A 14319-nucleotide genomic window follows, 5' to 3' on the forward strand; every position below is an offset into this window, starting at 1 on the left:
GCCCTCCCTCTCCCATCCACCTGGGAATGCCCGTGTGCCGCTTTACCCAGGAGGCGGCGGGAGAGACTGCGAGCAGGACAGTAGGCCCACCCGGGACCCGGAGAGACCCCACCTCCCGAGATGCAGAAGGTGGAGAGCCGAGAAGCAGGAGGGAGCGAGACGGCAGCGGTCCGGTGCCCCAGCTCAGGGCTTTTGATTGACCTTGGGGGCCCCGACCCAGCAGGTCGAAGCCCTTATATGATGTACACACAAGCATTTTGTTGGGGAAACGGTGCATAGCCTTCCTAGGATCTGAGGGCGCATGACCCCAAGAAGGTTAAGAGCCACTGATCTAATCTGACTCCATTCTCACTCCTAGTTTACAGATGAGGAAAACTGAGGCCTGAGAGAGTGCGACTTGCTCAGCTCCTTCAACTGGTGAGTCAGGGCTAGAACCAGCTTCTGAGCTCTTTGCTCTTCACCACTGGGCATTAATGTGTCCAATCTTGACTAAACCGCCGACAGGTCTTTGCCTAACAGAGACCCATGACTAAGGCAGACCAGCGCGTGCTAGAGGAGGCTGCTCTCCTGGTTCAGCTTTGGGGATTAAGGAAGGTGAATCCTATTGGAAAAGTCGGAATTAACCAGGCAGTGAGATGCTAGATAGGGTGTTCTTAGCTGAAAGAACTACGTGTGCAAAGGTCCAGAGGCTGGGGGAACAGGCCAGTAAGGGGAATTGCAAGTGTTCCTTGTGACTGGATCACAGAGAGCAGGGGCCTGGGAGAGGAAAGATGCTATGGAGAGGTAACAGAGACCACCCCTCCCCTCAAAGCCCTCTGGCTCAACCTATGTGTCCCACAGTCCTCAGAATTACTTCCACCAAACTGTCACTCCTGCTGACTGCGTTTGACTGTTCATGGGCACTGACCACCTCCTGTATGTGCAAGGCACTGTGCTCACCTGGGCATAAGATGGTGAAGACCTATGGCCTTGGCTCCCTCTGAAGGAAGCAGACATTGCCTCAACTTTTAGACGCATGATTGGTTGAGAAGAAGAATGGTGTGAAGGAAGCCCATAAGTGAAGCCTTAGCTAATCTAGGTGTTAGAAGAGGCATAAATCAGACAAAGGGAGTTATGGCAGGGGTGGGCGAGATGCCAGTGAGGGGAATTAATTGCCTTGGCATATGGAGGAACTGAAATATTCCTAGTGTTGCTTGAGCACAGAGAGAGAAAGGGAGAGAAGAGTTGTGGCAGGTCTGGGTCGGCCATGGAAGATGGATTTTGTTCTACATAGAAGGCTGCTCAGATTTGTACAAATGAAGGAGAAGGATGCCTGGGAGTGGGTGGATCAAACTAGGGAGGTGGTAGACACAAGTGGGAAATAGATGGATTTGATAACTATTTAGGATACACCATATCAAAATGTAACTCCAACTGGATTATACACCTAAATATATACTCTAGGACTATAAAACCTCTAGAAGAAAGCATAGGAAAAATCTTAGCAATCTTGGGCTCGGCAAAGATGTCTTAAATATGACACAAAAAGCTGAAACAATAAAAGAAAACATTAAGTTGAACTTTATCAAAATAAAACACTTTGTTTTCAAAAGGCACTATTATGAAAATGAAGAGACAAGCCACAGACTAGGAAATAATTGCAAATATATATATGTGTATCTGATGAAGGACTTGTATTTAGAATATATAAAGAACTTTTACAACTTAAAAAAATAATCCAATAAAAATGGTTGAAAGATATGAATAGACATTTCCGAAGAAGATATTGGATGGCAAATAAGCACATGAAAAAATGTTCATTCACCGGTAAAGTGCAAATTAAATCAACTAGAAGGACCACCATTGCAAACCTGGAATGGCTATAATTAAAAAGACCGACCATGCCAAGTGTTGGCAAGGATGTGGAGGAGTTGGAACTCTCATACGCTGCTGGTGGGAATTCAGAATACCACCACTTTGTTAAACAGTTTGGTAGTTTCTTTAAAAGTTAAACATATATTCAGCAATAAACAGAGATAACCTAGCAAGCTACAGAAAGATGCCAGAAGCTTAAATGCATATTGCTAAGTAAAAGAAGCCAGTATAGGGGCTTCCCTGGTTGCACAGTGGTTAAGAATCCACCTGCCAATGCAGGGGACACGGGTTCAAGCCGTGGTCCGGGAAGATCCCACATGCCATGGAGCAGTTAAGCCCGTGTGCCACAACTACTGAGCCTGAGCTCTAGAGCCCGCGAGCCACAACTACTGAGCCCATGTGCCACAACTACTGAAACCCGTGCACCTAGACACCGTGCTCTGCAACAAGAGAAGCCACCGCAATGAGAAGCCCGCACACCACAACGAAGAGTAGCCCCCGCTCGCCACAACCAGAGAAAAGCCCACGCGCAGCAACAAAGACCCAAGGCAGCCAAAATAATTAATTAATTAATTTTTTTTTTTTTAAAAAAGAAGCCAGTATAAGAAAACTATATAGTGTATGATTCCAACTATATGACATTCTGGAAAAGGTAAAACTAGAGACAGTAAAGAGATCAGTGATGGCCAAGATTTCAGGGAAGGTGGGGGAAGGGAGCACAGGGCATTTGTAGGGCAGTGAAACTCTTCTGTGTGATACTGTAGTGGTGGATACATAACATTATGCAAAACCCATAGAATGTACAACACTAAGAGTGAACCCTAAAGTAAACTATGGACTTTAATAACAATGTATCAATATTGGTTCATCATTTGTAACAAATATACCACACTAATGCAAAATGTTAATAGGAGAAACTGTGCGCAGGTGGGAAAAGGGATATGGGAATTCTCTACCCTTTCTGAGCAGTTTTTCTGTAAACTTAAAACTGCTCTAAAAAAACAGTCTATCTTAAAAAAAGAAAAATAAAGTTAAGTACACACCTACGACACGACCCAGCCATTCCACTCTTAGGCATTTACCCAAGGGAAATAAAAGCGTGTGTCCACACAAAGACTTGTGTGTGAATATTCATAGCAGTTTTAATTGTAACAGGCAAAACTCGACACAGCCAAATGTTCATCAACAAATTGTGAACGGATAAGCAAATTGTGGTGCGTATATATACAATAGAATACTACCCAGTAATGAAAAGGAACAACAATGGATGCATCTCAGAATAATTATACTGCATGTAAGAAACCAGACCAAAGTACATTCTTCTATATAATTCCATTTCTATGAGAATTCGAGGAAAAGGATGGCCATTTAGTGACAGAAAGCAGGTCAGTGGTGCCTGGAGGGGCCGGCAGGTGGGAAAGGGCGGGAGGGAGAGATTACAAAGGGGCTTAAGGAAACTTTTTGGGGTGATGGATACGTTCATTACCTTGATTGTGATAATGGTTTCATGGGGGTATACATGTCAAAACAAAAATGTACCTTTTAAGTATACATAGTTTATTGTATGTCAACTATACCTCAATAAAGCTGTCGAAAACACCTATAGAACTTAGCCACTGATTGGATATGGCTCTTGGGAGATAGGGAGGAATCTGGGTGGATTAATGGTGTGGGGGACACTAATCTGGAGGGGATACTGGAGGATCAGGTTTGGGGGGTACCTTTGGGACCCACCCCCATCCAAGGGGAGATGCCTGGGGGTGGGACTAGCCCTCAGAATAGAGGTACAGATTTGGGAGTCACTGGCCATCGGTGCCACCTGAAAGAAGTATGTAGAGACAGGGGACAGACACTTCATTCTGAACACAAAGATGCTTCATAAAGATGTCTGTTCTTAGTAATCTATAGATTTATTGAAATTAACAATTCTAGGCACTTCCCTGGCCATCCAGTGGTTAAGACTCTGCGCTCCCAGTGCAGGGAGCGCAGGTTCCATCTCTGGTCGGAGAACTAAGATCCCGCATGCCGCGTGGTGTGGCCAAAAAAATAAAAAATTCTAACAGATTTTTAAAAATTCTAACAGATTGTTTGAGGGGAAGAGGGACTAGAAAAGCTGATTTAAACTTCATATGGAAAATTGAACAAGCAAGAATAGCCAAGAGGGACTTCCCTGGTGGCACACTGGTTAAGAATCCACCTGCCCATACAGGGGACATGGGTTCGAGCCCTGATCCGGGAAGATCCCACATGCCGCAGAGCAACTGGGCCCGTGTGCCACAACTACTGAGCCTGCGCTCTAGAGCCTGCAAGCCACAACTACTAAAGGCCGTGAGCCTAGAGCCCGTGCTCCGCAACAAGAGAAGCCACCACAATGAGAAGCCCGCACACCGCAACTAGAGAAAGCCCGTGCACAGCAACGAAGACCCAATGCAACCAAAAATAAATAAATTAAAAAAAAAAAAGAGAATAGCTAAGAGACTCCTGAAGACAGGAGACTAACCCTACCAGATATTAAATCCAATCTGTAATAATTAGATGTAATGAAGAGAGGTACTGATGCACAAAGATCAATGAAAGATAGAAAAACCTAGAAATAGATCCAAATGAATATAGAAATTTAGTATAAGAGCAGCAATTCAAATCTGCTGAGAAAAGATGAGTTTTTCACTAAAAGGCATTAGGAAAATGGGCAGGAATTTTGTATATGATAAATTCCAGATGAACTCATGATTTAAATGTAAAAAATGAAAACAAAAATACAGCCAGCAGCTAAGGGAGACAGTCTTTTAATCATCTCAGTGTGGAAAAGGTCTTTTCAACTATGACACAAAACCCAGCAGCCACAAAAATTTATTTTACTACACTAAAAAATCCGCATAGCAAAGCTAAAATGATAAACCAAAGAAAATACTTCCAATTTACATCCTGAAAGGCTACTTTTCCTTATATGTGAGTCAGGTACCAAAAACAGTGGCAAAATGGGCAAAGACAAGGACAGTTCACAAAAAAGTAGACAAAGAGCTCTTAAACATATGAAACAATGCTTGAGCTCACTCAAAAGAAAAATACAAATTAAACCTTCACCAAGACACCATTTTCTACTTAGCAGTTTGGCAAACATAAAACAATCTGGTACCTCACTGATTGGTGAGCGTTCTGGAAAACAGCCTTCACATGCTCTGCTAGAGGTTGGGGGGGAAGGGCAGTACAGGCATAGCCCCAACAGAGGGACATTTGGCAAGGTCCTTCAATTTTGACTTGACCTTTGGCTGAACAATTCTTCTAGGAATTCACTCTACAGATACCTTTTCACATTTGAACAATGCTGTTCTTACAAAGTCTTAGTGACTCTCTATAGCACTGTCTGGAATAGCAGAAGTGTGGAAACAAATGCCAATCAATAGGAAAAAAGATACATTATAGTACATCCACACAGAGGAATACTACACAGCCGTCGAAAGGAATGTGCAGACAAGGAACCATCTTTAAAATACGTTGATAAGTACACAGTAGGATGTATGGAATTCTCCCACTGGAGTGTTTTAAAAATGGGGGTGGGACATATATGCATATTTGGTGTGGTATCTTTTTTCTGACACCACGTCTCACACCAAATAGCTTTCTTCCCGGATACCAAATACATGCGACGGGTCCACACCAACTCTCCAACACCATCTAGGTGCCTACAATTCAATTCGGACACCAGTTGCCAGAGTTAGCGCAGACCCCGTGGGTTAAGGGCTCAGTTCCACAAGATGCCGGCCACAGATGGAGTGCCCAGGCGACCCACGCTCCTGTGTGGCCGACTACAAATTTGGGGATGCCCACAACACCCCTCCTCAGGCCTGATAATTCAGTAGAACGCTCTCAGCACTCAGGAAGGTGCTTTACCTACTGTTAACAGTTTCTTATAAAGGATACTCAGGAGCAACCAAATAGAAGAGACTCATAGGGCAAGATGTGGGGGGGGGCAGGCGGAGCCACCCTCCCCCCAAACTCCAAATCTCCAGTGCCCTGCCCCTCCTGGAGGAAGTAGGGAAGCTGAAAGTTCCCACCCTCTAGATCAGTTTTCCCCCATCCTGAGTCACCTCATTAGCATAAACTCAGGTATGATCCAAAGGAGCTCATTATGAATAACAAAAGACACTCCTGTAACTCTGGAAATTCCAAGGGTTTTAGGAGCTCTGCCAGGAACCAAGGACAAAGACCAAATATGTATATTTTTATTATACCACATTTGGTTATACACATTCAGATTCTTTCTCTGGCAGGACATGAATTATTACTTTCATTGCTTCCCGGAAGGGGAACCAGATGGCTGGGAGTCAGGGGCAGAAGGTGACACTTGGTGCAAAATTCAAAACATACATGTGAATATATTACCTATTTGAAAAACTCTTACAAATACTTTACAGTCCTCGTCATGGCTTCTAACGGTCGCAGTCTCCAGGCTTTACCTCCTTACTTCTTGGGAGCCACTCATAGAGAGGCAGGGGAATCACGTCCAGATTCCTCTGCCACCTGACCCTTTAGACTTCTCTGTCTTGTGTTCCGGCCGCTCCCCAAACGTACGTTCCCCTCTAGCCTTTCTCTGGGCAGCAGTTCCCTCTACTAGTAACACCCACATTTGAGCTCTACTCTTGAAACCTAGTTCTAAACCCTTCTAGGATTAACTCATTCAAATCTCAACCGACACCCTTTTTAGTGTAATACCCATTTTACAGATGAGGCAGTAGAGGAGATTAAATAACAGGCTAGAGTCACACATAAACCTGGACTTTGAACTTAAGCTGTCTGGCACCAGAGACCAAGTCTTAATCACTACTCTGGACTGTCTTTCCAAGAACACTGTTCCTCACCACCAGCACCCCAACACCACCACCCGAGCACGGGCAAACCTGACATTGTTCAAGGCCCCGTTCAAATGCCAGCTCCTCGGGTGAGTCTTCCCTGCTCCCCAATTAACAAACTTACTTTGGGGAAGGGAGAGGGGTCCTGTATTATAATAATTACATTATATCCGATTGCCGCCCAGAGCAAGGACCAAGGCTCATTCCTAAACAGACCTGACCCTGCAGGCATATCTAGACTGACAATGGAGCCGCTTTCCTTCTGAGCATTTTTTTGTCCAGGAGGTTCCAGACCCTCTTCTAAGGACTGCAGATACCTCATCTCATTTAGTCCCATCTGCACTGTGTGGATCTCACCAGCCACATGGATGTTAAAAAGGGGAAACAGGTTCAGGATGACTGGTCACGAATGGGAGGAGAGGAGCTATTACAGGACCTGTGCTCATGGGTCTCCAACCACTGGTACCTAAACGTGGCAGATGCCCCTCTCCCGGTAGCTCCCTCCCTGCCCCCGCCCTGGGTCAGGGACCCAGACTAGGGCCTAAGCACAGTTGGTGTCCTGTGGACATGAATTTATTTGAGGAGTCAGGTCAGAGTGCGCACAAGTTGCAGGTAGGGAGGAAGGGGCAGGGGGCATGGGCAGCCCTGCCAGCCTGAGGCCAAGTAGACAGGAGGCCGGAGGGGCCCCAGCCAGTGGAGCACTGGGTCAGCAGGGAGCAGACGGGCTGTTCTTCACCCTGCGAGTGTCAGCGCCGAGGGCACGGCAGCAGCTTTGAGAAGACTGCGGGAGGAAGGATGGAGAGAGGCTCAGAGGAAGCTCGCCAAGCCCAGGCGGCTGGGAGGTGGCAGGGCTGGACACATGCCCAGGTGTGCTGGACCCCAGGCCCCTCCTTCCCATTCTGCTGGCCCCGCACCTGCCCCCCAGCCCCTCTCAGCTCCCCCTACTGTACCCTACTCACTGTGGAGGGTGTAGGTGCCTGGCTCCAGTTGCAGCTGGGTGGGCAGGACAATGAGGAAGGCCCTACTCCAGGAGTCTCCAGCCACTGAGAGACAAGCTTGGGAGGGAGGGCGGTGCCGCTCAGGGTTTTGGGAAGGGCACTTGGATATGACAGGCAAGGGGCAGGGGTGGTGGCAGCGGTGGCTGTGGCAAGGGGGCAAGCCACACAGGGGACAGTGGGGTGGCGAGAGGCCGGGGCCCCGGGGGAGGGGGATCTGGGCCTTTGGGTAGCTCCTCTGAGCCCTGCCGTGGTGGGGATGTCTCTCTCGAGTCCAGGCCCAGTGGGTCGGCTCCTTGGCCATGACCTGGCATGAGAAGAGTGGATGGTAAATGGGAGGTGGGAGGCCCAGCCTCTTTCCCCCACCCCAGGGTGCTGGCGGGACCTCACCTCCTCGCAGCTCTGGCGTCTCACCACGGCCCTGAAGCCCATCCGTGCCCACAGCTTGTCCCTCTGACACAGGAAGTCTGACACTCGATGATGCCAATCTTGGCCCAGGGCCCACAGAAAAATCACACTTTTGGGGTCCTCCAGGTCTTCCTCCATGTCATTTGCAAGGTACCTGGCCACAGAGGCAGGGGGCAGGGAACAGAGGCTGTAAGCATCTGCCCTGCCCCACCCTGCCACTCCGAGTCAGGGTCCCCATCACGCGCCCAGGCCACTCACAGTGCCAGGAACAGATTGCTGTGGGTGTACTCGCTGAGCTGCAGGTTGGCGCGCCGGAAGTAGACCAGCACCATGGCCAGGAGATACTGCAGACACAGAAATGGGGAGAGTTAGAGTGAGGCACTGGGTGGGGAGGGGCTGCGCCAGCCCCTTCTGCACCCAAGGAAGTTCCGGTGGGGCTAAAAACTCTGGGGTAAAATGGTGGGGAGGGGCCTGCAAAGAGAAGGGTCAGAAGGGAGGCGCTCCCTCCACCAGACCAGAGGACCCAACGAATTAGCAGCACCGGAGCCCCACTAATTCAATCTTCCCCAAGCGAGGCTGGCCTCTGCCCCCACTGTGCCCTCTCACCTTATCTGAAATCTGGAAACAGGGATCTTTGGAGAGGAAATCCTGGAGGAAACTGTGCTCTGGGGGTAGAGAGGAGAAACGGTGGACTGGGGTTACCACCCCAACACACACAAGGTAAGAGGGGCAGTAGCCGTTCCAAAGCCCAAGCCTCCCCTGAACCCACTTTCTGACATGACACTCCCCACCTGCCAAACTGGGGCCACCTGAGGAGAGCAGGGACAGAGGCTGCAAGCTGAGATCCCACCTCCCACACCTGTTCACGCTTGGTCCCCACGGCCCCTGCCGTGCCAGCCCCCAAGTGGACTCACCCAGAAGGCTGAGGAAGGCCTGGAGCTCCTCGTGCCGGCGGAAATGGAAAGACTCACCCCCCTCCCCTTGACGGCTCCAGCCCCTCAGCTTCACCTGGGTGCCAACCGCAGGGATTGTGGCAGGATCTTGGGCATCACTCATCTCTTGGGGGGTGGGGGTGGGTGAGGGGGGGTGGGACGGGGTGACCTGTAAAGGAAGCAGCCCCAGGACTTAGCACTTACCCCACTGCCCCCCAGAAGTCACGGGGATCAGCGTGCTGGCCTGAAGAGATGACCTCCAGGAAGTGGAGGCATGGGAAATGGAGAAATGGGGGCTCAGAACAGAAGGAAACTGAGATGTGGCTCAGCGGGTGGGGGGAGGGGGCGGGTATGGGGGCAGAAAAGCAGCAGAGCTCCTGGAGGCTACAGCACCCTCCCCCCTCCTCCTGGCACCCCAGACCAGGCCAGAGAGGAAGAACAGCAGCAACAAACACCTCTGAGGGCTTCCTAAGTGCCTGGAGCTGTGTTAAATGCTTTAAGGACATTATCTTATTTCATCCTGGTAAGTAGACCCATTTTGCAAACACGGAAACTGAAGCATGGAGGTCTCACGGCCACTTCAAGGTGGAGCCTGTCTGACCCCAAAGCCAGAGTTTAACGGCTCCTCTTGTCTCCCACCTCACAACAACCCCCTCACCCTTCACTAAAGCGGCAGCCCTGAAAGAACCAGCAACGCTTTACCGCCCAGAAGGAAAACTGAGGCCCAGAGAGAGGAAGGTTATTGGACAAATACTGGGGTTTAGGGCAAGTTGAGGTGGGGCCACCTCAAACATTTTTAGCTACGAAGAGAGAGACTCCAACTATGGGGCTTAGGGGAGGGACCCCTCCACCACCCCTCGGTCAACCTAGGGGCCTCCATCTTGCTTCCCACAAGCAGCCCAACCTCTTCCCTCCAGAAGCATTACCTGAGCTCAGGAGTTAACCTACAGCGTAACTCCAAGCCCAGCCAGCGCATTTATATGGCCCCAGGGCTGCCCCGCCCCTGCAGCCCTCCACCAATCAGGCCCCTCTCTGGGAAAGGGTGGGGCTTCTCGCCATCACCACCCACCTCTACTTGGAGAAAATCCAGTCAGTTTCCACCGCTCGTCTCCCAGCTGCGTCTCCCCAAGGTAAATCTCCTCCAAAGTCTCATCACCTACAAGAGGGGTGAAGGCAGGCTAGCTGGACCCCACAGCCTGAAAGGCAGCAGGAGCCCCTCTCGACTCTTTACAAATGCAGAGCCAAGGCGCGGGGCGGGAATGCTACTGACCTGGGCTGAGGCGAGCGGCTGATGAGTAAGATGTGATTCAGGGATTGGGCCTTGCTGGGGAAGGGTCGCTGGATGTGTCTGTGTTTGTTTCAGATCCAGGAATCCCCAAACCTGGGAGCCAGAGAGGAGATGGTCTTGGCGTGAGAATTCCCAGGGTCCACATCCTCCTCCCAAGGTCTTTTAGGGGTATGGGGAGCCCGGCCAGCAGCTCCAAGGTGGGGGAGGAAGGCTTTGCCCAGGACCACCTAGCTCATCCTCTCCACACCGCCACCCCCCGCCCCCGCCACACACACAGCAGACCTTAAGCCTTTTCATCTTCACTGGCTCAGTTACGCTTTACAGCCAGTTGTATTGGACAGTCAGAACCTGCATTACTTTCCACATGGGACAGGTGACATTTTTTCCCTATTTTTTTTTTTGCTGTGATAAAATACACATTACATAAATTTAACAATATTTACTGCCTTAACTTTTTAAAAATAAATTTATTTATTCATTTTTGGCTGTGTTGGGTCTTTGTTGCTGTGCACGGGCTTTCTCTAGTTGCCGAGAACAGGGGCTACTCATTAAGGTGGCTTCTCTTGTTGCAGAGCACGGGCTCCACGAGCACGGACTCAGTACTTGTGGCGCTCGGGCTTAGTTGCTCCGCGGCATGTGGAATCGTCCCAGACCAGGGTTCAAACCCGTATCCCAGGCATTGGAAGGCGGATTCTTAACCACTGTGCCACCAGGGAAGTCCCTGCCTTAACATTTTTAAGTTCACACTTTTAAGTACTCACTAAATGCCTCCCCATTTCAAAACCTTCAACTGAGGACTTGGGGGCTAAGAAGGAAGGAGAATATATAAAACTCAAAGTCATCGGACAGGATGGCAGATTCACTTCAAAGTGAAAATGATGACACATCTCAAGAAACTCAAAGAATCATAATGTCAAGGACAGGGAGTTCCCATGAATTCACTCAGGTTTCTCTTCGAAGGTCAGAGAATTGCTGATAATCACACTCCAAAAGAACTGGGAATGGAGAGAGCAGATGTGATTGGAGTTTATCGGGAACAAACGGGTGCATTCAACGGTTCTGATATTCTTATTTTTTGTTCTTTTCCCTTAATCCTTTTTTATTTTTTTTATTTTTTTACATCTTTATTGGAGTATAATTGCTTTACAATGGTGTGTTAGTTTCTGCTTTATAACAAAGTGAATCAGTTATACATATACATATAATCCTTTTTTATTTTTAAAAATAGTTCCTTGTAACGTGGTGTTCAAACCAGAATTGAAAACTGGCACCCCATCGCTTTAAAACATCTGGTAATTTGAATTCTAGTGCCCACCAGGGAAGTCCCTCATCCTTTCATTTTCTTAACATTGTTTTCACAGAGCAAGTCTTTCATCTTGATGATGTGCAATTATCAATTTTTTTTTTTTTTTGGTATGGATTGTGGGAGGGGTTTCAAAGGCAGGATTCTCCCATCCCCCAAGACCTCAAGAAGCCCCAGAGAGTAGACAAAACCCAAGACAAGAGGCAGCCAAAGGCAGGCCACTGTAGAAGAAGGAGCCAGAGGCCTGGGGCTTCCAAGCTGCCCTGGTCAGATGTGTAGGAGGCCACGCTAGGGCAGAGAGGCCTGTGGGTGGGGAGGTGGGCAGGGCATGGGAGTTGTAGATGAGGGGGATGAGCCCTGAGTGGGTGTGGCCAGAGGACTGCCATAGATCACAGATCCAGGAGGCAGAGGGCAGCCACCCTTTCAAGCCTGGTTCTGGCACCCCTTGCCTCTGCACACCCTCCCTGATTTGCTCCCTGAATTGCCTCATCTATTCCACTGGCATTGAATCCCTCCAGGGGTTCCAAAGTTTCTCGCAGCCCTAATGCTCCTCCAAGTCCACACCTGTACCTCCAGGTGCCTCTTGGACATCTCCACTTGTTTTCTCCAGGTACCTCATTATCTGTCCCCACGAACCTGTTCCTTCCTCAGTTTCCCCATCTACTTACCAATAGTTGATCAAAAAATTTAAAACAAACAAACAAACCTGAGAGTCATTGTCTCTAAGTAAACTTTTTATTACAGCACAGCAGCCAGACAGTAAAGTGCACAGATCAGAAATAACTAACTGGGGACTTCCCTGGTGGTCCAGTGGTAAAGAATCTGCCTTACAATGCAGGGGACACAAGTTCAATCCCTGGTCAGGGAACTAAGATCCTACATGCTGAGGGGCAACTAAGCCCCAGCGCCACAACTACTGAGCTCGCACGCCTCAACTAGAGAGCCTGTGTGCTGCAAACTACAGAGCCCACGTGCTCTGGAACTTGCGCGCCACAACTATAGAGCCCAGGCGCCCTGGAGCCTGCGCGGGCCACAACAAGAGAGAAATCTGCACGCTGCAACGAAGAGCCCGCACACCGCAAGTAAGATCCAATGCAGCCAAAAATAAAATAAAATTAAATAAATAAATAATAAATAAATCTTAAAAAAAAAAAAACTAACTAACTGGCTTGGGAATTCCCTGGTGGTCCAGTGATTAAGACTCTGTGCTTTCACTGCCGAGGGCCCAGGTTCGATCCCTTGTCGGGGAACTAAGATCCCACAAGCTGCATGGCACGGCCGAAAGAAAGAAAGAACTGGCTTGATGAATTTTCAGAACACTCCCGTGGAGCCAGCACCAGATGAAGAAACAGCACATCACAGCAGCCCCTCATGCCCCCTCCTAGGCTCCAGTCCTCCCCACACCACCAAGGTTAATCACCATTCTGGCCTCTATCATCAGAGTTAGTTTTGCCTGTTTTTTGTTTGTTTGTTTCTTTTGGCTGTGTTAGGTCTTTGTTGCTGCATGTGGGCTTTCTCTAGTTGAGGAGAGTGTGGGCTACGCTTAGTTGCAGTGTGCGGGCTTCTCATTGCAGTGGCTTCTCTTGTTGTGGAGCACAGGCTTTAGGCACACAGGTTTCAGTTTTGCAGCACGTGGCCTCAGTAATTGTGGCTCACGGACTCAGTAGTTGTGGCTCGCGGGCTCAGTAGTTGTGGTTCATGGGCTTAGTTGCTCTGCGGCATGTGGGATCTTCCTGGACTAGGGCTCGAATCCGTGTCCCCCGCACTGGCAGGCGGATTCTTAACCACTGCTCCACCAGGGAAGTCCCAAGTTTTACCTGTTTTAAAACTTGATGTAAATAGAAGCACACAGTAGGTCTGCTTTGGGGGGAGATTCTGTCAGGCTGCGTGTTCCTTCCCCTCACTGGGCAGTGTTCTCTCAGATGAGTATTCGGAAGTATTTCTACCTTCTTTCTTGCCCCCAACATCAAATTTATCACCGCATCTTATGGATTCTAGCTCTCTCTCTAATCCATGCCTGCCTCTCCTCCCCACTGCCTCCCTTGGCCAAAGCGGCCTCATCTCCTGCCTGGACTACGTCAACACTCCCCTAAACAGTCTCCCAACTTCCTGTGCTCCCAGCTCTTTCTAGAGCTGGAATGATCTTTTAAAAATAGTCCTTTTAATAAAGCAAAAAGTTTTAACTATAGCACTTATTTGATCACTGTCTGCAATCATCTTGCTTCCTTATTTACAATACTGACTTCTCATGCGTTCTTCCTACCAGGTCAGTGCCTTCAGGACAGGGACCTTGGACTACCCTGGTGGTCCGGTGCTTGAGACTCTGCACTTCCACTTCAGGGGGTGCGGGTTCATCTCTGATCGGGGAACTAAGATCCCACATGCCACACAGCGTGGCCCAAAAAAAAAAAGAACAGGGACCTTGCAGCTTTGTCAGTCCCCAGACCCCCAGCCTTGACTCAGAGCCTCCTGTGTAAGCATGTTGCTCACATTTTTTGGATGAATGAATGGTTTACAAGGCCCTTGCTCATCTCTCCAACTGCACCCCGACCCTGCCCCTCCATCACCATCTTCCAGCTACAGCAGCTTCTTTCAGTTCTTCTGTCAACCCCATCCTCCCCCATCCCCACCCCCACCCCCAGTTGCCCCAGGACCTTCATACATGCTGCCCCCTCCCAATAGGACAAGG

The 14319-nt window shown here is 49.1% G+C and overlaps 1 protein-coding gene across 1 annotated transcript; it reads right to left on the bottom strand.

The window, feature by feature from the left end:
• Positions 1 to 6102: 6102 nt before the first annotated feature.
• Positions 6103 to 9163, bottom strand: SPDYC (speedy/RINGO cell cycle regulator family member C). The gene is made up of 6 exons (XM_067751499.1): positions 9022 to 9163; positions 8714 to 8799; positions 8366 to 8451; positions 8090 to 8261; positions 7664 to 8006; positions 6103 to 7485 (listed from the first exon to the last, which is right to left on the bottom strand). The coding sequence occupies exons 1-6, from the start codon at positions 9161 to 9163 to the stop codon at positions 7451 to 7453; spliced, it is 864 nt and encodes a 287-aa protein (XP_067607600.1). The 3' UTR covers positions 6103 to 7450.
• Between the last annotated feature and the right edge of the window lie 5156 nt (positions 9164 to 14319).

Source organism: Pseudorca crassidens, chromosome 9 (assembly GCF_039906515.1).
Source record: "Pseudorca crassidens isolate mPseCra1 chromosome 9, mPseCra1.hap1, whole genome shotgun sequence".
NCBI classification, from domain to species: domain Eukaryota; kingdom Metazoa; phylum Chordata; class Mammalia; order Artiodactyla; family Delphinidae; genus Pseudorca; species Pseudorca crassidens.

What these genes read in the sequence shown, in the direction of transcription:
- SPDYC (XM_067751499.1), bottom strand. Translation starts at nt 9,163, where the DNA reads ATGAGTGATGCCCAAGATCCTGCCACAATCCCTGCGGTTGGCACCCAG. An exon ending in GGCCTTCCTCAGCCTTCTGG is followed by an intron (nt 8,800 to 9,021) that starts GTGAGTCCACTT and finishes TGGTAACCCCAG; the next exon opens with TCCACCGTTTCTCCTCTCTA. An exon ending in AGCAATCTGTTCCTGGCACT is followed by an intron (nt 8,262 to 8,365) that starts GTGAGTGGCCTG and finishes CTCTGTGGCCAG; the next exon opens with GTACCTTGCAAATGACATGG.